Source organism: Mastomys coucha, unplaced genomic scaffold (assembly GCF_008632895.1).
Source record: "Mastomys coucha isolate ucsf_1 unplaced genomic scaffold, UCSF_Mcou_1 pScaffold3, whole genome shotgun sequence".
Taxonomy (NCBI): Eukaryota; Metazoa; Chordata; class Mammalia; order Rodentia; family Muridae; genus Mastomys; species Mastomys coucha.
Genome location: NW_022196909.1, coordinates 67,746,944 through 67,774,679, shown reverse-complemented (window position 1 = coordinate 67,774,679; position 27,736 = coordinate 67,746,944). Strand labels below are relative to the sequence as shown.

At 38.9% G+C, this 27,736-nt stretch overlaps 1 protein-coding gene and 1 long non-coding RNA gene across 20 annotated transcripts in view; one reads left to right on the top strand and one right to left on the bottom strand.

The window, feature by feature from the left end:
* The window catches only part of LOC116075545, a 5,770-nt gene extending 680 nt beyond the window's left edge, over nucleotides 1–5,090 (top strand). The window contains exon 2 of the long non-coding RNA XR_004112589.1: nucleotides 5,005–5,090. This is a non-coding gene — a long non-coding RNA (uncharacterized LOC116075545). The remainder of the gene's footprint in view (nucleotides 1–5,004) is intronic.
* Kcnh8 (potassium voltage-gated channel subfamily H member 8) overlaps nucleotides 1–27,736 on the bottom strand; it is a 413,545-nt gene that overhangs the window by 150,722 nt on the left and 235,087 nt on the right. For all 19 annotated transcript variants that reach the window (XR_004112587.1, XR_004112585.1, XR_004112584.1 and 16 more), the window contains 2 exons: nucleotides 15,190–15,347; nucleotides 10,599–10,806 (listed from right to left, as the gene is read on the bottom strand). Coding sequence is in view for 3 of the 19 variants with exons in the window: in XM_031348795.1 (XP_031204655.1) it covers nucleotides 10,599–10,806; nucleotides 15,190–15,347 (366 nt within the window). In the remaining 16 variants the exon portion in view is untranslated. The remainder of the gene's footprint in view (nucleotides 1–10,598; nucleotides 10,807–15,189; nucleotides 15,348–27,736) is intronic.

Sequence of the window (27,736 nt, the reverse complement as noted above, 5' to 3'; positions counted from 1 at the left end):
CAGAGAGACACACAGAGAGAGACAGACAGAGAGAGAGAGAGAGGAGAGAGAGAGGGAGGGAGGGAGGGAGAGACAGAGAGACACACAGAGAGAGACAGACAGAAAGAAGGAGAGAGAGAGAGAGAGAGAGAGAGAGAGAGAGAGAGAGAACATAACTGGCTAGGTAGTGAGGCTGAGAAGATAAAGAAATGGGGGAGGTAAAAGAATATGATCAAAATGTATTTTTCCTTTTTATTAAGAGTAATCCTTCACTTGAAATATAGTTTATAAAATCAATTTTAAAAAAATTAAAAGGTCAGAGGTAAATATTCAAATGTGGCAGGAACCAGGCTATGGTGTTACAATGCAGATAATGACACAATAACCAGAAAAAAAAAATGACTTTAGAATGACTCCTATGAGCACTTAAGCATAGATGTACTTATTGAAAGTACTACCAGGTTCCTTGGGAAAAACAATCCAATCCATTCTTAAGTGGGATCGAATACCAAGGAAATTCAAAAGTCTCCAAAACAAACACACTATTTAACAGCAACAGAGCCTCAATGTCTGACATCCTCTGCTTATTGCCAGCACTTCATAGCAGCTCACTTTTAATTAATGAATATGCGGTTTGTTAACCATATAAATAATGAGATATTATTAAGAAATATAGAAATGGAATGATTTATTTCTAATCACTGAATGAAGACTAGTTCCAGAAGTTCTTCCTCTATTAATATAATAGAATGACCTTGTAGAGATGTACTCTTTGCTCATTGTGATCAGACTGGATTAGATGGAGCACAGGTAGGTGTTTGTGGTATAAAGAGCTTCTAGATTTGTCTATTTATACACAGACATCTGTATTAATATACTTTTGTGTATATTGTTAATTATAACACAATTCCACACTGTAATCCCGTGGCATGCTTCTGTTTCCAAGCTTCTTTTACATACATAAACTTATTTAAGCTCATTTGTGACTCCATTTAGGTATTATTTATTGTTTCTATTGCATATATGAGGATAATCTTTCTCTAGTAAAGATTTACTATGCGATGATATGTGTAATGTTCTATGTTACAAAAAGATTACAATTATTTGTTTTCTTTCCTATAATAGCACTAAGTGTAATAACAGTTCTTATGGCATGTTTGTTTGTTTTTGTTTCTCCCTCAAGCTTATAGGCTGTTGAATTGTCAACAGGAACTAATAACAAGAATCAAAAGATTTCATTAAATATAGCTGTAGCCCATTCTTCAGAATTTTGTAGGTTGAGTAGTTATGCCTTCAAGTTCTCCAGGACAGGAGTACAAATGAACTGCTTTTCTCAAATTTCTATGGCATGAGAAGCTTTGTGGCTGGGAACTTGTGTCCTACAGTATGACATCATGGAGGCACTCTGTGGCAAAGATTATTCTGTGTACACTGTTTTCTGTGTGTGGCTTTGCCCTACTCTCCCCACACCTGGGTAACCTGGAATCCCGTAAGCTGCCTGACTACCTGAAAGAGTCAGATAATAGAGACTGTTTTCAGAAAGGCCTGAGACGTGTCATTGAAAGCTCTTTTTTTTTCTTCATTATCTCAAAATGCCTAATAAGTTTTAAACACAAGATGAGATTACAGTTGGATGGACATTTTTAATTTCTTCATTTTTCCAATATGAGTAACATAAGTGATATACTGGAGTCTGGGTATTAAAAACAAAACAAAGCATTTGAATTCTATGGCAAAAGAGTAAACGCTTATCCCCAAAGATAGAAGCATTTTCTGTATATTGCTAGAAGCTATCTTCCAAAACTCAATAGGGAACTAGAGACTCTTTTCAGATTCAGTATTTGATTTTCATTTCCCATAACTAACAGCAACATAGATCATTTCTGAAAATGAAGAGCTGTGCCACATTGCTTTAGCGGTGCTGGCTGTTATGTTCTAGCAGACCTTCACCATGTATCAGGAATGAAGAAATTAGAAAGGGCCAAGGCAGTGGAAGAAGATAGGAAGCTCTGTGTGGCTTCGGATTAGAGCTCTTTATCACTTGCTGCTTATGACTCCTCTAACCGTAAGACTTCCACAGCCTAGCTACTCAAAGTACTGAAAGGTGCACTGGAAGCAACCAAGTCTCCCTGGTGCAAAGGAAGGGGCTGGGCTGCACCACAAACCTTGCGAGTTTCATGGTCTATAGTGGCTCCAGTGAGATTTTAAAGCTAGAGGCACTATTTTTAAAAAGGATTAGAAGCTAGGTTAGTTAGTTAGCTGGTTAGTCCTCTGTAACTTCAGGGGACTAAGGCAGAATGACTATGAGTTTGAAGACAGCCTAGGCTACTTAGTATTCCACTGTTCCAAAAAAACAAAACCAACAGAAACAAAGCCAGGTGACCCTCAGAGCCCCCAGAAGTGTTCCCTTTAATTTCCAGGAGCCCTGTTTGTATGCTCTTCTGGGCCCTTCTTCTAAGATTTCGTTTTATTATTTTAGATTATGTATATGTTTGTGTTTGTGTAGGGTTATGTGCATTGCACATATGCTTCCACAAAGGCAAGAGGGGTTCTGATTCCTTAGAGCTGGAGTTACAGGTTTTTAGGAGTCACTCAGTGTTGTTGCTAAGAACTGAATGTGGTTCCTTGACAAGAGTAGTGTATTTGTTACTTTTCTATTGCTGTGATAAAACTCAGCTACCAAGCCAATTTGTTGAAGGGTTTATTTGGGGCTTCCAGTTCCAAAGCAATAGAAGTCCATCACAATCTTGGCTGAAAGGATGACAGGCAGTCTTGCCTAGCAGGATGCCAGAGTAGCAACTGAGAATTTACCTCATTCACAAACAGGAAGCAAAGAGCACAATGGGGACAGCAAAAGGCTTTTGAAACTTCAAGGCCTACCCCTCCAACAAGTCCATACCTCCTAATCCTTCCTAAATAGTCTCACCAACTTGAGAACAAGTATTAAAAGGCCCAAGACTTTTTTTTTCATTTGATATTTTATTTATTTATATTTCAATGTAATCCCCTTTCCCAGTTTCCCCTCTGTGGACCCCCTATCTTATTCCCCCTCCCCCTACTTTTGTGAGGGTGGTCACCCTCCCACTCATTCCCACCTCACTGCCCTGGCATTCCCCTACACTGGGGCATCAAACCTTCATAGAATCAAGGGCCTTTCCTCCCGTTGATGCCAGATAAGGCCATCCTCTGCAACATATGCAGCTGGGGCCATGGGTCCCTCCATGTGTACTCTGGCTGGTGGTTTAGTCCCTTGGAGCTCTAGGGGGTCTAGTTGAAAAGGCTCAAGACTTATGGAGGATATCTCATTCAAATCATCACAAGAAGTAAGTGCTTCAGCCCAAAAACCTCTCTAGTCCTACTGACAACCTTTCCCAACCACTCCCTTCTTTACATTATGGCTTCCCTACAATGTGAATCTTATGGGAAAGCCACATCTTGAAAGCCACATCTTGAAGAGCTTTTATAATAATTTCTGTAAAACTTGTGAAGTAAGCCAGGCACTAGTGGCATATATCTTAATGTCAGCACTTGGGAGGCATAGACAGGCAGGGCTCTGAGTTTGAGGTCAGCATGGTGTACACAGAGAGTTCCAGGACAGCCAAGACTACACAGGAAAACCTTGTATTGAAAAACTAAAAACCAAAAACAAAAGAAAAAAGAAAGGACAAAGGAAAGAATGAAAATAGAGAAAATAGAAAAGACAAAAGCCCTATAAAACAGAGTGCTTGTAAATCCTGTGTGTTTGAGGAGAATTTCACTCACTTATTGGAGTAATCAGCTTACTGCACACATGCCTGGTCAATTTTCCTTCCCTTACAAGAGGCTTACACATACTTAGCAGTTAATAACTAGAGATAGACACAACCCCCATCACATGCCTGGTCAATTTTCCCTCCCTTACAAGAGGCCTACACATACTTAGCAGTTAATAACTAGAGATAGACACAACCCCCATAGTCTATAAGATTTATGATGCTTTATCAAACGAAGTTGAAGTGACTTAGCACTATACTTATCAATGAAATATTCTAAGTGACATATGAATACTTTTCTCCCATTCTAGGTACTCCATACATGTGTGTATGTGTGTGTGCTTGTGTGTGTGTGTGTATGTGTGCATATGTGCATGCGTGTGTGTGTGAGAGAGAGACAGAAAAAGACAGAGAGACAGAGAGAGACAGAGAGACAGAAAGAGACAGAGAGACAGAGAGAAACAGAGAGAGAAAAACAGATACAGACAAGAGAGGGTGGAGATTTTGTATATCTACAAAAGATAAGCCTACTCCAACCTAAGAGTTAAGAGAGAAACTATCTCTTCTGCTATAAACTGCCTTCTATCCCTTCATAGATTACATCTTTCAAAGTTCAGCCTGCTATGATCTTAAATTGAGAAATTTGAGAAAGAACAGGAAACAATATTTAGGTACAAGATGGAAATACTGACCCTAGTGAGTTTAACTAAGGGGATGTTATGCTTGCTTTAGAAGTAAAGATTACAGCAAGCAAGATGGATAGAGCATTACCAGTCCCCACAGTCCAGTCAACACCACGTGACATGATGACATCTCTGAGAGCTTTGTGATCCACAGAGATTAAAATCCCTCTATGTTTTACCAACTTTACTACAGTCCTTAAGTATAAGATTAAAGATGTTAGACATTTGCCCCTTTTGCCTTCTTTTTTTATTTTTGTCTGGCTCACTAATATATTACTTAGTGGAGGAAGTTCTCTATTGCATATGTAATTGAGAGACAGGATAAAAGGGAAAGAGTCTGTACTGGCTAGCTTTAACTGTTAAGATGCTATAACCTAGAATTAACTGCTGAGACAGTCTTAATGAGGAATAATTACCTTAATCAAACTAGTCTGTGAGGATGTTTGTGGGGAATTGTCTTGATTGTTAATTGATGTAGGAAGATCCAGCCCATTATGGGTGGCACTATTCCTAGGAGTTACTGAACAGTATGCAGGGGGATGCTAAAAGCAAGCAGGTGCACATTCACTTCTCTCTTTTCTTGATTACAGATATGATGTGACTAGCTGCTTGAGTTTGTGCCTTGACTTCTCCTTGTTGATGGACAATAAATTGAATAAACACTTTTCATCACAAAGTTGGTTTTCATCAGAGTGTTTTCTCACAGCAACAGAAATGAAACAAAAACTGAGTCTCTCTGTGTCATGGTAGTCTGTAGATATTACATATCTGATGGTGTGTGACTTATATGTATTTGTTATATAGTCACCCTTCAGGGACCATGAAGTAGTGGAGGCATGGTGAGTGAACAAGAAATCCCACCCCAATATTTCCAGAACAGCTTCCAAATTTCTTGTCATTTTTATTGTGTTCCTATAGCTCCTTTCCCAAGATTTGTTCTATGAACTTAGTCCATGTGTCCTGCTAATTGATCTCTCTTTTGCTTTTGTAGTTCAGAATATTAGTGAAGCACAAGGCTCACTCCATCACTAGTGTTAGAGAATGCTGCTGATTTTCTCCTACACTGTTTATTGGGGTAGAGAGGCCAAAGGGTTTGAAGATGGCCTCCATTCCTGGTAAGAGCAAAGGTGGCAAATACAGAAGCCATGAGCAGGAGCAGTGCACCAGGGACCATGTGAGGCAGCTTTTTGGAGGAGCTATACAGCCATACCTGCTACAGATGAGAAAACTAGAATCAGTCAGGAAGTTCCACAATGGCCATGATTTGGGGGAAAATCACAGTTTTGCAAATCCTTGAGGTGGGTTTAAATCTAAATAGTAGCAGCTTGAAACTGAATCTTTCTTAATTAAGATCCCAGTGGAGCTCTTTAAAAGCAGATTCACTGTCATTAACTAAACTTTATAGCTTCCATTAATTGAATTCTACAAGTGATAATAATTACAACAAAATGCACATCAATGAACTGAGACATATGGAAGCCTGAGCTTTACACTACTATTTTTGCAACTCTGAGGGTGGAATCCAGTGCCTGTGGCATAATTAGTAATTGCTCCACTGCTGAGTAATATTCCAAGACCATGTCACATAGTTTACCTGTATTGAAGGTTCTCATAGAAAATAAGCAATACAGCTTCTACAAGAGGCCAATCAAAACATTTCTTTACAGCCAAGTGCGCATTCAACCTTTAAAAAGTACTCTCAAATTCACTTGTGATACGTTTCTTTAATATAGAGTTAATGTTACCCTCTATCCACATTCAGGGAAGGTGCCAGACCTACCCATTATGTTAACTCTGTTCAAGCTCAGAATAAAATCTCCTATAGGTGAGTTGTTGAGCAAGATAACTAAATCAAATGGCAACACTATGAAATTACCTTCTAAATAAACTTCCTATGCAAAATGATATTCATCGGTTTCTATCATAAGAGTAGTTGTCATAGTATTATAATGACAGCTATGGCAGACAGCACATATTGACAGTGACTTGGTGCTGGCTAGAAGGATAATGACGTTTACATTTTTTTTAACCTCACCTTTGCATGTGTGTGGTATATATATACAAAAGAGTTTATGTGCATGTATGTGAGTGTGGATCCACAAATGACAACCTTACTTGTTGGTCAACATCTTGCTTCTACATGGTAATCCTAACTCAGGATCTGTGTACCGTACGGCAAGCACTGAAAAGCTCCCAGTCTGCTTCACATATGTTTGTATGTTTGATAACTTAATACTGGCAACCCCAAAGAGAGTTACAACACTATTTCCATTTTACAGTCATTGGAGAGGAAGCAAAAATAATTGTTTCTTCCTGTGTCCTGCTGTTCTGTATTAAAAGACAAGGACATCAGCTTATTTTTATAAAGCTTATTAGCCTTTCCCATCAGCTCTGCCTTAGTAATAAGCACGAATTATAGAAGTAGCATAAATAATTTAAGGTTTCTCGGTGACATCCAATATATTATTTGATAGACTGAACCAAGCACATAATGGACACCTAAAAATGTTATTTTTAGATAAATGAGCAAATCCACGATCAACCCATTTGTTCTCTCTTTCTTAGTCAGAAAATGCTTTTCAAACAGACTTTCCTTATAATTTTCCTAATACTCAAGATATAGAAAGACTTCTAGACAAGTTGAGAGTCTAAGTTCCTGAGCCATGAATACCACTTAGTAACCTAATGACCATGATCCATCCAACTTTGCCAACAACTATATCCTAAATAGAAGCCACAGTAGAGGAAAAGCCAACATTTTCCATATAGGCTTGCATAACCTACACCTTGATTCTCTTCATTTGATAAAAAAATGGGTTAGGTCCTCCTTAGTCTCTTATTTCATAAACAGCCAGACAACTTCAAAATTGTCTAGATTGCACATTCAAATATATGAAAACAAACTGAAACAGAGCACCAGACAAACCATTTTACAAAAGCCAACAAACACAAAGTATCCATTCTAAAAATCAACAACTTATAAAAATTGGCATTGGCCATGCTTAAAGATGAACTTGGGTTTGTTTAGAAGCAAAATATGAAAGCACACTAGTTGCCAGTATTGAACTTGCCAGAGACAAAAGAAGAGTAATTGGATAATTGACAATGATTAGAAAGAGATTTATCATTCAGACAGATAAACCTGCTCTATATCTTAGCCACAAAAGTGAGAATACTGTGTTCTCTAACAGGATTTTATTTATGTGATGTAGTTTTTGGTTTATTGTAATTGGAGCAAAAACAAATAAAACTTATCACTACTGAAAAGAAATTATACAGTAAAAATGAACTAATAGAAAAACTCTGTTTATTATGAAGACAAATCTCCACTGGCATATGATTTAATAAGTGTACAAATTATACAAATAATTTTAGAGGGAGGGAAAGTCCTTGTCCAGACCTTGTCCAAATATATTTACAGGCATAATGAGCATACCTCCTTCCTAATCATATCTCAAGGGCCGTTTAAACAGGATATCTAATTCTCCAAAGGGAATTACTTTTACCTTATCTGAGTAAAAAGAAAAACAGTACTGATGTTGTGACAAGCAAAAACCTGCAGATACACCCTCAACATAGCTTATGATAGAGACTGCAGCAGATGGTCAATGGACACTAATCTGTGGTAAGAACATATATTCAATGTATTCTGAGGAAGCATCCAATTTTGAATTTGTACTTTCATGAGATCCATATATCGATATATCATGGAATCCAGAAAAACATTTTTCAGTTGTTTAGTGAAGTTCATATGTTTTAGACAAGGGAATTGTGGTATAGACTGCTGACCTAAATTAATGCAAACCTAACACTTGGTTAGGAGGGCAGAAAAGGCTCCCAGATGTGAGCCCCAAGCCTTCCTGCCACTTCGGTGTAGCAATCTGCCTTACAACCTCTGGTCAGGGCTCATCCTGATACATTTCAGGTGGCTGACTCCCCCTTTCTTAGGCACAACTTTGCATATTTTAGGGGAGAGAATCAAGATCTAGGTTGCATGCGTGTAGCACAACTGACATGGTAGAGGTATAACCAAAAGGATTCCTTATCTAACTTGGTTTGAGAGTGTGAGGAAGCTGGATTTCCCCAACTAGACTCTCTCAGATGACAAGCCTTACAAATTAATACCAGTGTATAGGTCTGGAGTTTGAAGAATATCAGCCAAGCCCTAAGACTGAACTGAATACTGAACACAGGAGAGAAGTTTAATATAGACTGAAAACAAAGGGCAGACATCTAATCCTGCCACTCACTGAACCACACTGGGACAACATTGGAGATCCTGGGGGAGGCAAATGGTATCAGTGACATCAGACTTGATTATCCCACCTATCTCTCCTCTTCTCCGTCTTTCTCCAAATGAATCTCTCTCTCTTTTTTTTAAATCTCAGACTCCTTTGCTTTCCACTCTACATAGTTATTTATGTCCTTCCTTCATTTCTGGGAATCCAAAACCATAGCTAGATATCTAAAACATGATTTGAAAAGGAAGAAAAGCAATCTCTTTTCAGAAGAAAATATTAGGTGTAACAAATTAGTTGCTTTGCAGAGGTCACTTGAAACATGGTCACCTGATTTTTTGTTTGTTTATTTTGCTTTGTTTTTAAAGAACCTGGTAAGAGAGTTAACATTCTTTAACTTGCTTCCTCAAAATCTCCAGCTTTCCCTTCAGGGATGTCTTGTGAAGGTGTTGTACACGCTCTGTGGTGAGAGGGTTGTTGTTTAGGACAACCAGTCGAGCTCTGTGCACAGCTTCCTCAGCAAAGAGACACACTTGGCACTTCTCTTTCTGGGAGTCGCTTATAATTAAGCCCTCTGCAAAGGTCTGAACTTCATTCAAAGCGTCAAGATTGAGTTTTGGTGGAGACTATGAGAGAATTTCAGCCAACTAAAATAATAGATTCTTTTGAAACATAGATTTTGAAAAGTAGATTCTTTATCAAAACAAAAATAAAAATAACAGCCCTCCAATAAAGGGCACTGGTGCATCTCTATAAAGTGGGGCTGTGCAAAGATGGTGGCTAGTTTAGACCAGAAGGTATCTACTTCTTTAGACTTCTTATTTTCTATAAATTTCCCATGATTAACATGGGTTTATAAATGTGTTCTTGTGCTTGGTATTTCACATTCATTTATGCAAAATTATGTAATTCTTGAAAGAGAAATCCTAAACTTTTATAGATTGTGGAACTATTGAATGCTGTAAATATTTGTAAATGATCCTATCTTCTCTGCCATCACCTCTCTGAATATGATAAACCCTTTTGGTAATGGAAAAGAGAAAGGCTCATCTTCTTTTCCTTTAGAAGAGCAGCTCAGATATAAACAACTGCTTTCTTGTGGTTCAGCAGCTTAGCGAGAGCCTCAGAGCACCTCAGAGCATTTTCCCATGATTTACAGCTACTAGCTCTGCACTGGCCAAATGCCAAACTAGATTGTAAACTTAACCAGCAATTAGCACATCTTTGCTAGACATTTTGAACAACTTAGATCGCCTAAAAATTGAACCTGATAAATTTTACTAACAATGCAAGGCTCTTTTTTTTTTTGGTTTTTCAAGACAGGGTTTCTCGGTGTAGCCCTGGCTATCCTGGAATGCACTCTGTAGACCAGGCTGGCCTCGAACTCAGAAATCCACCTGCTTCTGCCTCCCAAGTGCTGGGATTAAAGGTGTGCGATGCAAGGTTCTTAAAGAAGACTTTCATCATTTGTATTTTAAATTTGAAAAAAAGATAAGAAATGTCAGTAAGAAGGAATATATCTATATGATTTTGTAGAAGATAAAGGGAATTGAAAGGAGTGGGCAGGGGTATGGAATAAGAGAGCAGCAGAGTATTAAAAATGCACTAAATATACATTAGATACACAGATAGAAACGGCCATTAATGTAGTATAACAAAATTTGTTTGTTTGTTTGTTTTTTTCAAGACAGGGTTTCTCTGTGTAGCCTTGGCTGTCCTGGAACTCACTCTGTAGACCAGGCTGGCCTCAAACTTGAACTCAGAAATCCACCTGCCTCTGCTTCCCAAGTGCTGGGATTAAAGGCATGCATGACCACCGCCCGGGATCACAAATTTAATACATAAATGAGTAGAACAATATATACACAATCACAACTTTCGCTTCCCCCAAAGTCGACACAACACCCCCTTTAACTAACAGTGGAAAAAGTGACAGAAGCCCTTACCGACTTCCCACTTGACAAGGCTGTTGTCCTCCCTCTCCATTTTTCCAATGACATACCAGATACATGCCATCCAGTGTGCAAGGAGAGCAAACATGGACATGAGCAGGGTGAGAACGATTGTGCTGTGTTGAGAATAACGATCCAGCTTCTGCAGGAGGCGCAGAAGTCGCAGCAGCCTAACAGTCTTCAGGAGATGTACGAGGGACACCTGTGGTGGGACAAAGCAACACAGCTTGGAAGCCACATCCACAGCACAGCATTTTCTGTAACCCATAGCCAAGGTGGAGAGTTTCTGGAAGGAACAGTCATGGTGGCTTAACTTCTGAGGACACAATGGTGTGTTTTGGCTGCTTGGAGCCAAAGAGAAAGAGTGAAATAACATAGGCTAAATGTTACAGAGGTGGTTTTTCCTGCAAAAACTTAACTTTATTAACCAGAATTGACTTGGTTTTCTACCTGACTATATACAATTCTCTATACACCACTGCATAGCTAAGGCACACTGTGTGTAAGATTTCACCTTAGACATGTTTTGTGTCAGTTTTGCTTTCCCTCTACAGATAATATATTTGAGTTGTAACACTAATCCATAAATATCGAATGAAATGTAGAAAGCTATAATAAAGCTAATTTTAATTTAAGACTTTTGTAGTGTTCATTTTTTTTTTAAGGATAGGTTTTCCTAAAACCCACACAGACCTGAAGAGGTTCATTTCCTTAAGTCAGCTGACCCATGACCTTGAGTAGGTACCAGTAGCACCTGTTGCGTCGATTGGTAACCTACCTGGCTTCTACTATCAACAAACAGAGAAACCTCTCCAGTTAGACATTCCAAGGCTGAGCTTCTCTCTAGAGTGCTGTAAAGCCAAAGCGAAGTGGACTGGAAACTTTTGCTGCCTCTCATATGCCCTGTCTTTTCCAACTGTTAAATTATAGACTTCAAACTCAAGGATTGCTCTGAATTTAGGCATTAGTGAAACACCATTGCTGAACACAGGCATGGTCAGAATTAGTGTTAAAGAAGGGTGCAGGCTTCACAGGCCCTCTGACCACTTTCACAGAATTTAGAGAGCATTAAGTAGAAAACAGAGAATCAACTCAACAGAAAGTGAGCTTGGTAGCCTCTTTGACCATCTATCCTCTTGGAGGGAACTATAAGTAAAGAATATGATTACAGCTTGTGGCTATAGTGTGTCTCCCCTGTATAGAATATAACTATAGATAAGGGAAGGGTCCTCAGGGAAATTGCCTACAAATCAGCAGGTCAGTTGATTTCAATTCTCTCTTCAGTTACCCATCTTCCCTTAACTCTAATATATAGAGAACATTATCTAGTATTTGAAAAATGAGCAAATAATACAAGAATGAATGAACAAAAGATGAATGAACAAAAAAGAATGAATGGACAGATCAAGATATAAGATACTCAAATCTTAGCATGTAAACAGATATTCAAAAACTGTGCTCCATTCTAGTCTTGTGAATTATTCTGAACTTAAATAAAACACAATCTTTTCTTAAACCCCCTTTTCTTTCCTTCATCTTACTTTCTTCCTCTTCCCTTCCCTCCCCTTCATTTCCCTCCCCTTTCCTTCCTTCCCCCTGCTCCCTTCTCTTCCCCTCCCCTTCCTCTGTTTCTTCCTGTCTGCCTGCTGCCTGCCTGCCCACAGTTGTGGACATTACAGGGTAACTTCTCAGAATGGGTTCTCTCTACTATGTGGAAATCTGCGATGTGACTCATGTCATCAGGCCAAGCAGCAAACACTTTTATCCGCTGAGTCATCTCGCAGGTCATGCAAGAGAATCTTAAAGGCACCTGGGAAGCTGCTCTTTTATTTCTTCTCCATACTCTTTATGGTCAAGTTTAGCTTCCTCTCTCCCTGCAGCATCAATATCTCATCCACCATATATCAAGTTGGTGTAGATCACAGGATTACCTACTAGGATTTTAAAATCTTGTGACGAACTTTGTTTAATAGGTAGCTGAGTTTGATAGAGAGATGACAATTTTTAAGTGAAATGAAGCCTGGTATGGAGCCCCCAATAGGGAAGGTCATCTGAATCTGGAGGTGATACAGATTCCTCATCTTCTCTGGTCTTGGGGAGCCGGGGGGTGGAAAGAATGTGGAGCCTTCCTTCTGTGACCATTTCCACAAGCAAGGCATGTGAACTCCACTTCAGGATGACATACCCTGGTGATCTGCTGGGACATTCCGAACAAAAAAGTAATTGCTCACACAAGAGTCAGCAGCTTCCTGCTGTGAATGAGGATGAAGGCTTTTGATGAATGGGGGACCTCATGATTCTTATTGCTGTTTTAGATCGGTATCCCAGATTTGTCATGAATGAGAATAATGAGGGACTTATGGACTTGTATCTATCCAAAGTCTTCAGTAGCAATTTTCTCTTTTTACCAATTGGACATAACAAAACAACAACAAAATGTGCCAAATTAAAATAAATAAAAAGTTTTGATTTTTTGCTGAGATGGTAAATAATCCATACCCTTGCCCTTCCACTTTATCTGTCCTTCCTAATTTTGTCTCTATAAGAAACTTGCAGAGTGAGGTGCACAGTAGATTTATCTTGTTGACTATATGAATGTATTGAAAACAACTTGCCAAGAGCAATTAGTAGTAGTCAGAGCCAAAGCCTATAGAGGGCTGTACTGCATTATGAGTTTCTTCTATGGAGATGTATTCACTGGACATATTTTAAATCTGGTAGGAGCAGGTTTATTTTTAATTTCCATGTCCAAGAATATTTTTCCTTATAAGTTGTTCTCATCACATATTTTGTTAGAAAAAGAACAGGTTATTCTGAACAAGCTCTTCTGTTCAAATAGAACATTTCTACTTACTACCGTAGTTAAGGACTGCAGACCTGTACTGCTTTTTCAATGACACAGGAACGAACAGTATCTCTAGTAGAAAGTTCCTTCGCCATCTTGTTTTCTTTTGGGACTTATATTATTCATGAAGCATTTATGTAAGGTTCCCAAGACACTGAGCTGATGGGGAAGGGGATTGGTGAAGTGGTCACCAAGTAAGAGAATCTTACCTGTTAATTTAGGTAATGATGTTAACAGTATAGAAACATACACAGAATATTTCTTGCATATATTTATTATTATATATTACATGTACATATTTAAAATATCCTATTTCAGTACCCAGAGAAAAATAAAGCATAAGGATTCTATTAATATTCAGTAACAAATCAGCAAGTTAATTTCAAATCAGATTTGTTAAACACAATTTATTTGTTAATTTGGCCAGAGAATTTAGAATACTTTAATAAATCTTTTGCAACTTATACTCCTTTTAGATTATTTTGGAGCTTTGTAAAATCCTTGTTTGAAGTCACTTCACTTTCATTATGGTACTTATCTATACAAATTCATTCTTAAAACTTCTTTAGAAATCCCAGGTAACTATCTGATATCATACCAATTGACATTATGTGCAGGCTTTTTTTTTCTTTCTTTTTTTTTTTTTAGTAGCTTTCATTCTCACGCCATCACCCTCAATGTCCTAAGTCAGAGCAAAAAAGACAGAAAAACAAAATTCTTATAGCACATGCAATTAACCAACAAGTAAGCCTGTATTAAAATATAGCACATGCAATTAACCAACATGTAAGCCTGCATTAAGAAGTTGGGACAGAATGTGTACGTTTATCTCGAAACCAATAATGTCTGAATTTGAATCTCTGATCACTTGGCTACTCTTGGAAACCAGTCATTAAACTTTTCACAAATGATGTGATATATATGAAGAACTATCAACTGATAAGGGAATTTGTTTAATTTCAACTAATATTTAGTACATTTGTTTTTACAGGCTAACATTGGTTACTATAATAAAAACAAAACACAACAAAACAACAACAACAAAAGCATGTGCCAAATCAAAATTGGTCTTCCTAAACATCTCTCTGGTTATAAAAAAACACTTGACAGTTTATAAAAATGCCCGTCACCAAATGTTAAAATGATTGCTAGTGCAAATGGAACGCTTTCTTCCTTGTGAGGAGACATGATAAGAAGCTTGAAAGAAGAAAGAACAGAAGGTACAAGTGTTAATCAACTCAGTAATCTCATTTTATATTGGGGTTATGTCATTGAAGTGGCTGAATTCCCTTACTCTAATTTCAGCATTTCTGTTTGTCTAATCAGCCTTCAGTTAGCTTTGTTAATGTATAATAAAATTATAAAGAGACTCAGAGTTAAATATCACAAAAAGAGAAAATATATTTTGCATTTCTCTACCAAATTCTCCAGCCAATTTCCTTTTAGAAAGCTAAAGTGATGATTCTATCCCTAGATGTTGTTTGGTATCACAAGATTTGTTTAGTGAGTCAAAATTTATGACAGATTCAGGCTTTCTTTCTATATATGCTATCTCTGCTTCTGAGTATTGAAGGAAGATATCAGAAAGAATTTACTTCCTCAAAGGGCGAATCTGGCCTGTATGTCACTAAATATCTACACATCATTATTAAAGAGGTCACAAACCACAGGGAGCATTTAACAACAAATATATAAAATCAAACACATAACTTAAAGACCATGTGGAAGATTTCTACTCACCACTGTGACATTGAAAGCATACAGGAGGTCAAAGGGCAAGGCAGCAATCAGATCAATGATGAACCAGGTGGTGACGTAGTGGATGCAAATGGATCTCGCTTCAAATATAACTTGGCCAGACTTGCTAACATAAGTTGTTCGGAAATTTAGAATAATATCTGCTTGAGGAAAAAACATAATTGAGAAAAAATGAAGAAAAGAGGGGAAAGAAAAGCAAAAGTGAACAATAATAATGCTTTTAAAAAGAAAAAAAAGAAGAAAAAGGAAAGAAAGAAAGAGAGAGAGGGAAGGGAGGGAAGGAGGGAGGGAAGAAAGAAGGAAGAAAGAAAGAAAGAAAGGAAGAAAGAAAGAAGGGGAGGAAGGAAGAAAAAAGGAATAAAGGAAGGAAGGAAGAGAAAAGGCAAGCAGTCAGGGAAGAAATGTGTATAAAATTATACAAAAATTAAAGGAAAGTAATTTCAAGCTACTTCAGATTAGTACCCTCAACACTTCAATGTAAATGAGATAGTTTCAATGTAATGAAAAATACTAAGGAAGGTAAAGGATGCCGTACACTGTGGTCAGATGTTGAAATTTCCAGCCCTTAGAGTAGTAGTGGGAGAACCAAGTGCCCAGTGTCCAATATTCTAAAGTTTGTCAGGAGATTGTTTCACCCCATGGTAGAGGTAGAAACAAAGTCCTACAGTTTATCTTGGCCAACTGCCATGTGTGTAACACTAGTAATTTTATGCACAACATTAGCAAGTCATTGTGTGGATATGAAATTCACGTTTGACACTGAGTCACATCTCTTACTAAGTACAGCAGTTGCTTTTTTTTGCATCTATTGCTAATTTTCCCCTTTTATTCTTGAATTTTATATAATAATTTTCAAGCTTTCCTTACATAATTCTTTTGTTATGTGTTTATTGATCCCTTCACCACGGACAATACCCTTATGAGTGCAAGTCACAGACAAACTCACAACCAAACATGCTTTCTTAAGTTGAAAGTCATCTATGTATGAGTGAATGTGTCTCAGGCTGACATCTTGCTTTCTGGGTTGAGTAAATTAAGATGTATATTTTCTTTAAAACAAATCATGCATGTCACATAGAATTTCAGGATGGGTACACATATTAAAGGATGGCATATGTGAGCAGCTGACTCTAACAGGCAGACATTACTCTATGAGCCTTATTTTGGGGCAATACATTGGTTCAACCCCTCACAAAACAAATCAGGATACATGAGGAAATCAGTAAATGTAACTAGGAATTAATTATAAAACAATAGAAAGTCTGAGCCACAAAATGGATCAGTATTATATGATGAATTGGGATACTCGGTGGCTAGTTTAAATTATTAAAAATCAGAACAGTGTTCTGTGAGGAGAAGGATTGATTGATACCATGATCATGGTGTTGACTGCTAAAACCAATTCATTGGTTATGTGTCCCATCAAAATGACATCACAATGAACAAGAAGATATTTTGTTAGGGTAATTGAACAGGGATATAGAGGTAATATGATGATATGGTTGATATGATATTATATATGATATGAAATTAAATGATAATATTTCATTTTATTTATATATGAATTTCTCGGGAATAAAGAAAATATTTAAAACTAAATAAAATATTTAATAAAATATTAAGCTAAGCAAAACCCCCAAAATGATAAAAATTACTCATGGTTATTGTCATTATTAACTTGAAAATACAGAAGAGATATTTCTTTCTCTTGTTACAGAGGATTAAAAGATAATACAAAAATAACAAACACGTAACAGAGAGACCTATATAGCAGGGCCAACAGGTAGCCTCTCAGAGTTATGAGAACTCCAAGGCTGATATTTACTAAGGAAATATATATTATGGTGGAGCCACAAGAGAGTAACTGTAGCTAATGAAATTAACTAAATATTTCAAAATAGGAGGTATAACTGCATAAGGCTACTTGTTGTCAAGGATGATGACCTGATTTAGACTCCTGAAAATAATGTGGTAGAAAGAGAGAATCGACTTCACCACATTGTTTTAGAACCTCTATATATATGCCATGACATACACAAATGCATGCACCAACAAAAGTTTGTTTCCAAATGAATAGCCACACTAAGTATGATCATTAATGTTTGTATGCAATTTTTATTGATTCTACTTAATAATGTGCACACTTATCCAAGACAGCACATGCACGAACACATACACACACACACATACACACACACACACACACCACACACACACACACACACACACGTTAGAGTTTACTTATGACATTTCATGGTTTGAATGCTTTGTCCTCAGACAGTGGTACTATTTGGGAGATATTCTGGAAATGTAAGGAGCAGAGTAGAACTAAAAGAAATAGGTCACCAGGAGCAGATCTTCCCCGGAACCTTGCATGTGTCATTCTCCTCCATCAAAGTGCTACACAGGTATGATGTTGCTTAGCTTCTGCCATTAGTGATTGGTACCCAGAGGGTGGTATGGTTGAAGACCTGACCCACTCTGAATCCCTTCCATGATATTAACACATCTGCTCTGCCATGGCTTCACAACTGTGATGAACTAAAACTTCCAAACCCATGAGAAAAAATAAACATTTTAAGTAGTCCTCCTGGAATTCTATTCATAACAATGCAAAAAGTAGCAAAAGCACATTGTTTGAGCCAAGAAAAACACTCCCAAACCCATAGCAAATTAACTAAAAAGAATTTTCCTTCTCAAAACCTTTTTTATTAGATATTTTCTTTATTTACATTTCAAGTGTTCTCCCATTTCCTGACTTCCCCTCTGAAAACTCCCCTATTTGCTCCCTACTCTCTCTGCTCACCAACCCACCCTCTCTTACTTCCTGGCCCTGGCATTCCCCTACACTGGGGCATAGAGTCTTCACAGGACCAAGGGTCTCTCCTCCCATTGATGTCCAACAAGGCTATCCTCTGATACATATGCAGCTGGAGCCATGGGTCCCTCCATGTGTACTCTTTGGTTGGTGGTTTAGTCCCTGGGAGCTCTAGGGGTACTGGTTAGGTCATATTGTTGTTTCTCCTATGGGACTGCAAACCCCTTCAGCTCCTAGGGTCCTTTCTCTAGCTCCTTCATTGGAGACCCCGTACTCAGTCCAATGGATAGTTGAGAGCATCCACCTCTGTATTTGTCAGGCACTGGCAGAGACTCTCAGGAGACAGCTATATCAGGTTCCTGTCAACCAGCACTTGCTGGCATCCACAATAGTGTCTGAGTTTGGTGATTGTACATGGGAAGGATCCCTAGGTGGGGCAGTCTCTGGATTGTCCTTCCTTCAGTCTCTGTCCACACTTTGTCTCTGTAACTCCTTCCATGGCTATTTGTTTCCCTTTCTAAGAAGGATCAAAGTATCCGCACTTTGGTCAAAACCTTTATATTCCTATGTGCTGTCACATCATCCATTGTGGTCCATGGTACAAGGATTCTATTTAATGATATTTAATGCCATTATCTAAGAGATAGAGAATTATGGAAACACTCCAGTTTACAGCTTTTGTAAAGGGCCGATCATAATCCACTGAACCAAAATGAAAACATAATTGAATTCTCTGCTGATGCAGATCACAGGTAATTAATTACATTCTGAGATAATTTGCTTCATTGTCTTCATGCTTTATATAGCACAATTAAACACTAATAATAAAGAAACACCGGATGTGTTGTTTTCTTGTTTTCAGACTTCCAAAGTACTTCTCCCCTTCCACTGACTAGTTATGTGTGTGAGCTGAAAAGCAAAGAAGCTAAATACATTTCCCTCCGAATTTTATTTTCTGTAGAGCTATATCATTAGAATATCCATAGTCCTAAATAAAAGGAAAGGGAGGGGGTGCATTTCATACGACATAAATTAGTAGGTTACATTATTAGCCTTCATACAGGTGGGAAATAATTTAAAAGTCATATTGGCTTACTTGTTAAAAAGTAAATTAAAATATAATGATGTGCACAAGAACACATGCACTGCATGTAAATAATTACTAACTTTATTTAACCATTTCTTTAAAAATTAATTGATGTGGCATAGCATGGGTGAAGGGACATTTAATTAAACCGGCTCTGGCTGATGTTCTAAAGATAACTCTGAGTGTTTCCACTGCTCGTGTGACACTGCTTTGAGCATAGTATTGTGTCCTAGGACATTTGGGCCAAAAGGAGTAGAGACAATAAACAGAGAACAGATTGATCAAGAAGCTCAGGGGATAGATTACTTTAATGAGGATTAGAATAAAGCATTGGTGATAGGTATAAAATTCCCTGTGCTCTGACTCCTGCTGAGCATCTCAGTATCGGTCTGTCTTTCTTACTCTGAAGTGAATGATTTATGAAAAAGAAAGAGCAATAGAGTCAGTAAGAGGCAGCAGCATGTAAGAACAATGGAACTCACAACAAAAGATTAGGGGAGAGAATACTAGATGAAGTGAGATGGATCCATGCTAATACTTGTTGCTATTTCTTATAGGTGGAGCCTCTGCAGTCCTGATAGATATGATGGTAATATTCACCCTCCATATATTGCTCAATTTCAAGGGAAAGTACATAAAAGTCCTGTATCCTAACAATTTGCCTTAGGTAGGAATGACATACACCGTGCTTTGAATGAGAAATATCCTTTATGGGCTTATGTGTTTTAACATGTGGTTCCAAGATGGTGGCACTGTTTAGGGAGATTAAAGAACCTTTAGGTATGGAGCCTTACTGGAAGAAGTATGTCACTGGGCATGAAATTTGATGGTTTATAGCCTCATCCAACTTCCTTTCTTTTGGTTTCTTGCTTCTTTTGTGTAGAGAAAATGTGGTTTTTCTGTTTCCTGACTACTAGACAGGCCTAATACTTCTGCCACCATGCCCTACTTTACTATGGTGGATTGTATCCCCACTGGAATTGTAAACTAAAGTAAACTATTTTTTTTCACCATCTAAGTAATCTTTAGTTATTATCAGCCTTTTGGAGTTCTTGTTTTAGTTTGGTTCTGAGACACGTTCTGGGTATGTAGTCCATACTGATCCTCTTGCTGAGATAGAAGGTCAGTGTAATCATGCCTGGCTCACTCATGGCTAACAATAGGCAGTTATTTTCAAGTGAGAGTGCATGGCTGACTACCTGGGACTCCCTTTCCTTGATTCTAGTTTAACTGTCAGCAGCAACATGGAACACACCATCTTTACCCAACAAAAGATCCTCTTTGTAAATATACTGTTATGGTGTCTTTTTCTTGCTGTGGTAATACACTGTGGCCAAGGCAGCATATAGAAGAGAGCTTATTTGGGCTTATGATTCCAGAAGGTTAAAGTCCATGATGGAGGAGCAGAGGCAATTGATGGCAGGCATGTTGACTCAGCAGAAGCTGAGAACTCATGTCTTGAATCAGAAGCACTAAGCAAAGAGAGTGAATTCAAATCTGTCTGAGTCTTTAATCCCTCAAAGCCCACCTCCATGGATATACTTCCTTTAAAAGGGCCATTTCTTTTATGACTCCACAAATAATACCACCAACTAGGGACTGAGAATTCAAATACGTGAGACTATGAGAGAAATAGCTCACACATTATCACAGTTATCAAGCTTAGCTCTAAGTACCCTAGTCTAGGGACCTTCATTTCTTTCAACCGAATCACTGATGAAGGTCCCCTTCCTCTTCCAAAAGAACAAAATATGATCCAAATCTTTAATCTGCTGGATTTCACAACAAAGTACAATGAAAGAAAGGGTGTGGGTATCTTAAGACTCTTTCTTCCCTGTATGTTGTTTCACTGTAGGAACTAAGATGCCTCCTTTATCTTTAGAAAGAAATGTTAAATATATTAATATAGTAAAGAAGAATACTTTTGAATATGATTACTATTTCATAAAAGTTAATGTTAGAGTTAAACTGACCATACCAAAGTACCCCCAGTGTGCTACACAAGCATAGAGTTGTCATTTGATCTCAGAATCTAGTTACTATACAACATTCCAACAGAAATGATTCCTTTTAATGTTTCAACATATTTAAATACTACTTCAGAGGGTCTATGGATTTTCACCCTGCATGGAGTTCTTGGGACTCAAAGAATAGCAAATCACCTAAAATAAGCATGCCTTTGTTTTTACCACAGGCTTTTTATCTTCTCATGATCTTATGCCATTACATCTTTATGAGCACAGTGAGTATTATCAGTGAACTTATGTTGGGTTAAAGTAGACATTAAAAATATCTAGTACATCACCATTAAAATTCTTCTCTTATTAGCTATAACTATTCATTTGTGTTAGCCTGACATTGTACAAGGCTCTCACTATATTATGTGAGTCTACCATATCAAAAGACTTGTGTATCATGCACAAAAGTACTGATTTGGGGCTCTCTATAACTTACTTTTTCAGTGATGTTTGAAGCAAAATTAGACAATGATCTTTAATTTAAAATACATTAATTGGGGCTGTAGAGGTAGCTTAAAAGTTAAGAGTGTTGGTTTCCCTTCTAGAGGCTCTGAGTTAAACTCCCAGCATCCACTGGATAAAAACCATACCTGACTCCCTGTGAACATGGTGCAGGCTTGGGTCACAAACTGTTGGTATATCCCAGTGGGATACTGTCTATGCTTGTGATCACAATGACCCTAGCATACCTGGACTGGACTGCTAAGAATTTCTTAATGATCATACAATGGAGTGGCAGATAGTAAGAAAACAGTGTTCAAATTCCTTGTACACACCAGTCCACATGTTCCCTGTCACTGTTGCTGTACTTAAAGGCTTCCAAATGAAGACACAGGAACTACGAGAGGCTTATCAGAGTTGTCTAACTTGTTCATGGTTATTTCTGTACAGTCTTGCTGCCATGCCAATAAAAAGCTAACCGTAACCTGCATTTACTAAGTCACTATCTTGTGATAGGGCTGTTCCTTCTACTTTCTATGTATTCACTGGTTTTTGCCCCATGAGGTCACTGTAAAGCCATCAATGTGTCAGTGGTGTGTTTGGAACAATGTGTTCCAAACTCAGGTCATCTGTGAAGATCACTTATAGTGGCAAGGCTAGGTTTCACTGTTGGGTCCTTTGTTTCCTTTCATCACTGTGGGAAAAGAAATCTTTTAGTGATTTCTATGAGGTTTTATAGCGTTCAAGTGAGTTTTAGAATCATGAAAGTAATGTTTAACACTTCAATTATTGATTGCCACATATAAGACATTCAACTCTAAAAAGTATGGTTTAAGAATAGCATATATACTGTAAAATAAACTAGCATTAAAGAAGGAGTTGGATGAATTTTCCAAGGCAAGCTGTTCCTGAAATCATTCATGCTCAGCGACACAACTAGAATCAGAAGAGTTCGTTACGATGCACACTGATTACTACCTTCTCACAAATAACCAGCACATCTCTTACCATACAGGAATTATGGATGAATCAATTAGAAGGAGGATACAAAGGAAACAATATAGCTTTTGCTTTTGGGTATAGAAGCTTTCACTAGAAAACAAAGTACTTTTGTTGCAGTAGAATGCTTCATTAACTTACTCTGCAGATATCTATCTTTCAATTTCATTGTGATGGAATATGAGTTCATTTGAAAATGGTATATCAGTGTTAGTTCTCTGAGAAATACCCATGTAAATATCCACACATAAGACACATAAATTAATGTATGTACACATATGTAGATAATCAAATATATACACACACATATTTCCTTGTAAATGAGTAGGATGACCATTGACTTTAAGCCTATCTTTTTGGGTCATCAAGTAGCCATCTACTTTAATAGAGACTGCCAAAAAATTTAATAGAAAGAACATACTTATTAATATGTAGTATATGACTATAGCATTAACACATAGTATATGATCTTTTATCTTAAGTCCTCATTTTTCCTGAATTAACTATAATTTCTATTTTTCCTTCCTTCTAGTGATATTTAAAAGGTATTTTATGGTGGAAAAGTCATTTTCATTTGTCCCGTGGTATGTGATACTAAGCACTGTAACTTCATTTGCACACCCTTTGCTATGAGGTACCCAGTCAGGACCTCTGTCCAGTGGAAATCACCCTTTTCTCTTCCTCTTCTACCTCAGAGGTGCTGTGTGTACTCCTACACATAGTGTTCTATTTGGGAGATTATGTCTACTTAGAGGTCATTAAGATACCCCACTCTAATGTGTCTTGGTCCTTTTAACTTCTGCATTTTATGAACAGCTTACCCGCAATTGATTTCATACACTGTATAAAGGGAGTCAACTGGACATCCAATTGGTCTAGGATAGCTTTTGAAAGCATCATTTTCTGGCAGCATCTCAGCTGCACCTCTGTCAGACATAGTGGTTACATGTGTGTGGCTCTGATTCTGTATACCGTATTTGCCAGATACCCAATTTTCACCTTCTTAGCAGAGGCAAAGGCAGATGTGTTCAACCCAGACTTACACTTTTGCAAGAGTATTTACAATAGAGCTAATACATTTGACTCTTGAACTAAAATTTCAAGTATAATTTAATAGAAATATAAAGTATTATACTAAAAATAAAATTGAGGTAAAATTTAGTGTTTGAAATAATAAAACCATGCTTAATTAAAAGGGAAAAAAGATTCTTGCTTAAGCCTATTGTAATTTCTTGGCTATTTTTATAAATACCCTCAGTGGAAATTGCTCATATTTGAGTGGTATGCTATAGTTGCTGGAGCTTGTGGTTTCCATAATTCAAACTATGTTCAGGTACTCTACACAGCTTGAATCCAAAATTCTAGTTGCATCTTAATTGAGGCCATTTGTGGGGCAGTAGGCTATGTAGGCAACTTGGCCATGGTCAAGCAAGGAAGAGGTCTGGAACTCTGGAGAACAAGTTGGGGGTAATTTCTGCCTGCATAGGACAGAAGGTGTTCAACCATATCTCCTGGGCCCCTGGCTCCTGTTGCAATCACAGCCCCCACAGTCCCCGCCCCCAGGAGGAGTGTGATATTGGTCACATATTAGCAGCACCAAGCCTTCTTACATGCAAATAAAGATTCCCCAATCTCTCAGCCCAAACCCATGAAAAGTACCTACTGGCTAATCCTGAATCACCCACAAAACTATTATAAATCCAATCCAGGGAAAAGGTGTACGAGAACTACTCTGTCACCTGAGCCTTTTGTTTTAAGAGCTGTAACACTTGGGGAGAATTCTATTCTCCTGAAATGCCAACTGAAGCTGAGTTGCACTCCTCACTGGCTAGTTGGCCTCTCATCTGCCCAGCCAGATGTGACTTAGTGCAGGGTGGCTATTAGCAAAGGCCTCTGGCATCACATGGGCGGGTCTCACAGACCTGTTGCCAGGGCAACAACCACCATATTCCCAGAATCCATTGGGCTCACCTCCCACTTTACCTACAGCCACTACATCAGAATCCTATATATATATATGGGGAACATTCCTCCATCTCTCTCTATCCCTCCTCTTCCTGCTATTGCCCCCTCTCTCCCTCTCAATTAAACCTCTTACACATGGAACTCTTTGGGCCTAGTGTGTGGTATGTTCTGACATGACCCGCTGTTCTAACACATCATTTGATGCCAAAACCCGGGAAATGGGAATTGGCGATTCTGTGGGCAGAGGTCACGACCACGTGGATCAGTCACAGCACCAGCAATTGTGGCTGCCATGAGTACACAAGTTCACGGCCCCCTCAGCTTGTGGCTACGACAATTGCAGGCTTTCACCATGCAAGCTGCCACTGCTGAAGCCACTTCCACCAAGTTAACCAGAGCCACAACCATGCACCATGGGACATACAAACTTCTACCATGTGAGCCGTGCCCTATCTGGTCTATCAAGTGGAGCTAGCTTCTGCTCAGGCCCACACCTACCCATTCAGTTTCACGTTTTCTACTTACCAGTCTGCTATAATTCTCACACAGACACCAGCATATTAATTGGTAGGATCAGTCAAAGGGATGATCTCCAGCTTCCCAAGTATGGCCTGGCCAGCCTTCTCTGGGAACTATGAGGTTTACAGTCACGCCTCCCAGTTGACATACGTCTTAGAACTTCTGCCATTGGTTGCCCCTCCCTCGAAAGCAACTCTCGTTCCGCAATTATTCCAGGCTCTTGAAGCCAAAAATTCCTCGGATCTAGGGTGGGTTGCTTTCCACAGCAGGCCCAGGGTCTGCTGGGTAGCCACTAGGGAGTTCTCGGATGACTTGAACCACTAGCTTTGGCTGATACTTCTTGGTTTTTGGATTGTTCTCAGGACACTGGTACAAATAGTCCAACAACCCGCCAATGGGGGTCAGAATGTCTTCAACCGTACCTCCAGGCACCCCACTGGAATGTCTCCTAGAAAATCTCAAATCTTTGAAGCTAACACCTGACTTGAAGGCATCAAAATTAATATATCTCTGCAATAAGATCTGGATTAAATATCAACTAGATGGGAGTTCAAAATGGTCACTTAATGGCACCCTAGACCCAACTATTTTAAGGGATCGTAATACATACTACCAGTGAACTGGTAATGGAAGGAGGTTCCCTATGTCCAAGCATTTATCTATCTTCATTCCAATCCCTCCTTGTGCTCTTGTTCCCCAACCCAACTTCTCTATACATGAAATCTATACAACCTCCACTAGATGACACTACAGTGCTAGATCCAGCTAATAAACCACCCCCTTTTCCCTGCAGACCTGTCTTCATGCTGCCAAAAACTCAAACTGCTGCCTCAGTTTCTCCTCCTCACCAGAGCCTGATAGCTCTCCCTCTCCAGACCCCTCCCCTTCTTCTGTGCCAGCTGTGGGCCACTCCAAATGCCCCACATTGGCAGCTACCTTCACTCCTCCTGTCACCCGCTCTAAGGCTACAGCCAAACCTCCAAGTCCTTCCTCCTCAGAGACACCTGACCCAGCAACGATCCTACCTCTAAGGGAAGTTGCTGGAGTAGATGGTCTTGTCAGAGTACATGTTCCGTTCTCACTTAGTGAACTTTCCCAAATAGAAGACAGGCTGGGGTCCTATACTTCTAACTCTTCCAAGTTTATTAAAGAGTTCCAGTATATCACTCAATCTTACAGCTTGACTTTCCATGATGTTCATATGATTCTTACTAAGATTCTTACTTCCTGAGGAAGACAGATGAGTCTGGGAAGAGGTGAGAGTACATGCAGATGGAATTCACCAAACAGATGGCACTTACCCAATTGGCTCTGAGACAATGCCGGATCCGGATCCCCGGTGGAATTACAATTCTGTAGGTGGTATTTTAGCCAGAGACAGGTTCATTACATGCCTTCTGGCTGGTCTTAGAAAAGCGGCCTTAAAGCCAGTAAATTTTGAAAAACTCCAAGAGGTTGTCCAGGACAAGCAGGAAAATTCATCTCAATTTTTAGAATGTCTTACAAAGGCTTTATAACAGCATACCAATATGGACCCTGAAAACCCAGAAGGTAAGCAACTTCTGATGACCTATTTCTTTTCCCAGAGCTACACTGACATAAGAGCTAAACTTAAAAAGAGGAGAAGGGACCCCTAGCTCCACAGGCAGAAGTCTTATTGCTGGCCTTCAAAGTGTACCATATGAGAGACGATAAAGTCCAAAACAAAAATACCATGTTGCTGTCAAAGTGTGTCCGACCAGCCCAAGCCACTACTCTGGACTCATGGTCCTCTAAGACTCAGAGACCACCAGGTACCTGCTACAAATGTGGTAAAAAAATGTCATTGGGCGAAAGCCTACCCTAACTTCCGCAAGCCGGCCATGCCCTAGGTACCATCAAGAGGGACATTGGGCTGTTGATTGCCCTCATATTACGCAAAACAGAGAGACATCACTCCCAGATCTCCTCTAACTGATCTCCTAGACTTGGTTATGGCCGACTGAGGAGGCCAGAGCTGTCATCCACTGCCATCACTAGCAGGGAGCCCCGGGTAGATATCGTGGTATATGGGCAGCCCAACTCCTTCCTCTTGGACACTAGAGCCACTTACTTGGTCCTGATGGAGTTTTGGGGACCCACTTCTCATTTTCCTATTGTCAGGGTAGGAGGACAACCTTACTTCCTTCTCCAGACCCCACCACTTAGTTGCATTTTTAGGGGTGTACCTCTCACTCATTTCTTTTTGGTAGTACCAACATGTCCTGTCTCCTTATTGGTAAGGGATCTTCTAGCTAGACTAGGAGCCTCTATTTCCTTTGCTCCCCACATTCTCCTAAACCCAGGCTCGCCAGCGGTTCCTCTGTTCCTTCTCCTATCCAGGCAACCTACTAACACTACCATGTTATTTTCTTTACCAACTTCTCAGGTAGATCCCCCAGTCTGGGATGTCTAGAACCCCTCTGTTGCTAAACACCATTCTCCCGTTGTCATCCAATTTCTGGACTCTACCAGGTACATAACCCAAGCTCAATACCCTCTCTCTCTACAGCCTACTCCTGAGGACTTATCACTGCTTCTTGCAAAATCTGTCAGAAGTCTGACCCCAACTCAACATATTGTAGCACCCCTTTTCCTACCCATCAGGCTAGAGGTTCCCTTCCTGGAACTGAGTGGCAACTTGACTTTACCCACATGCCCACT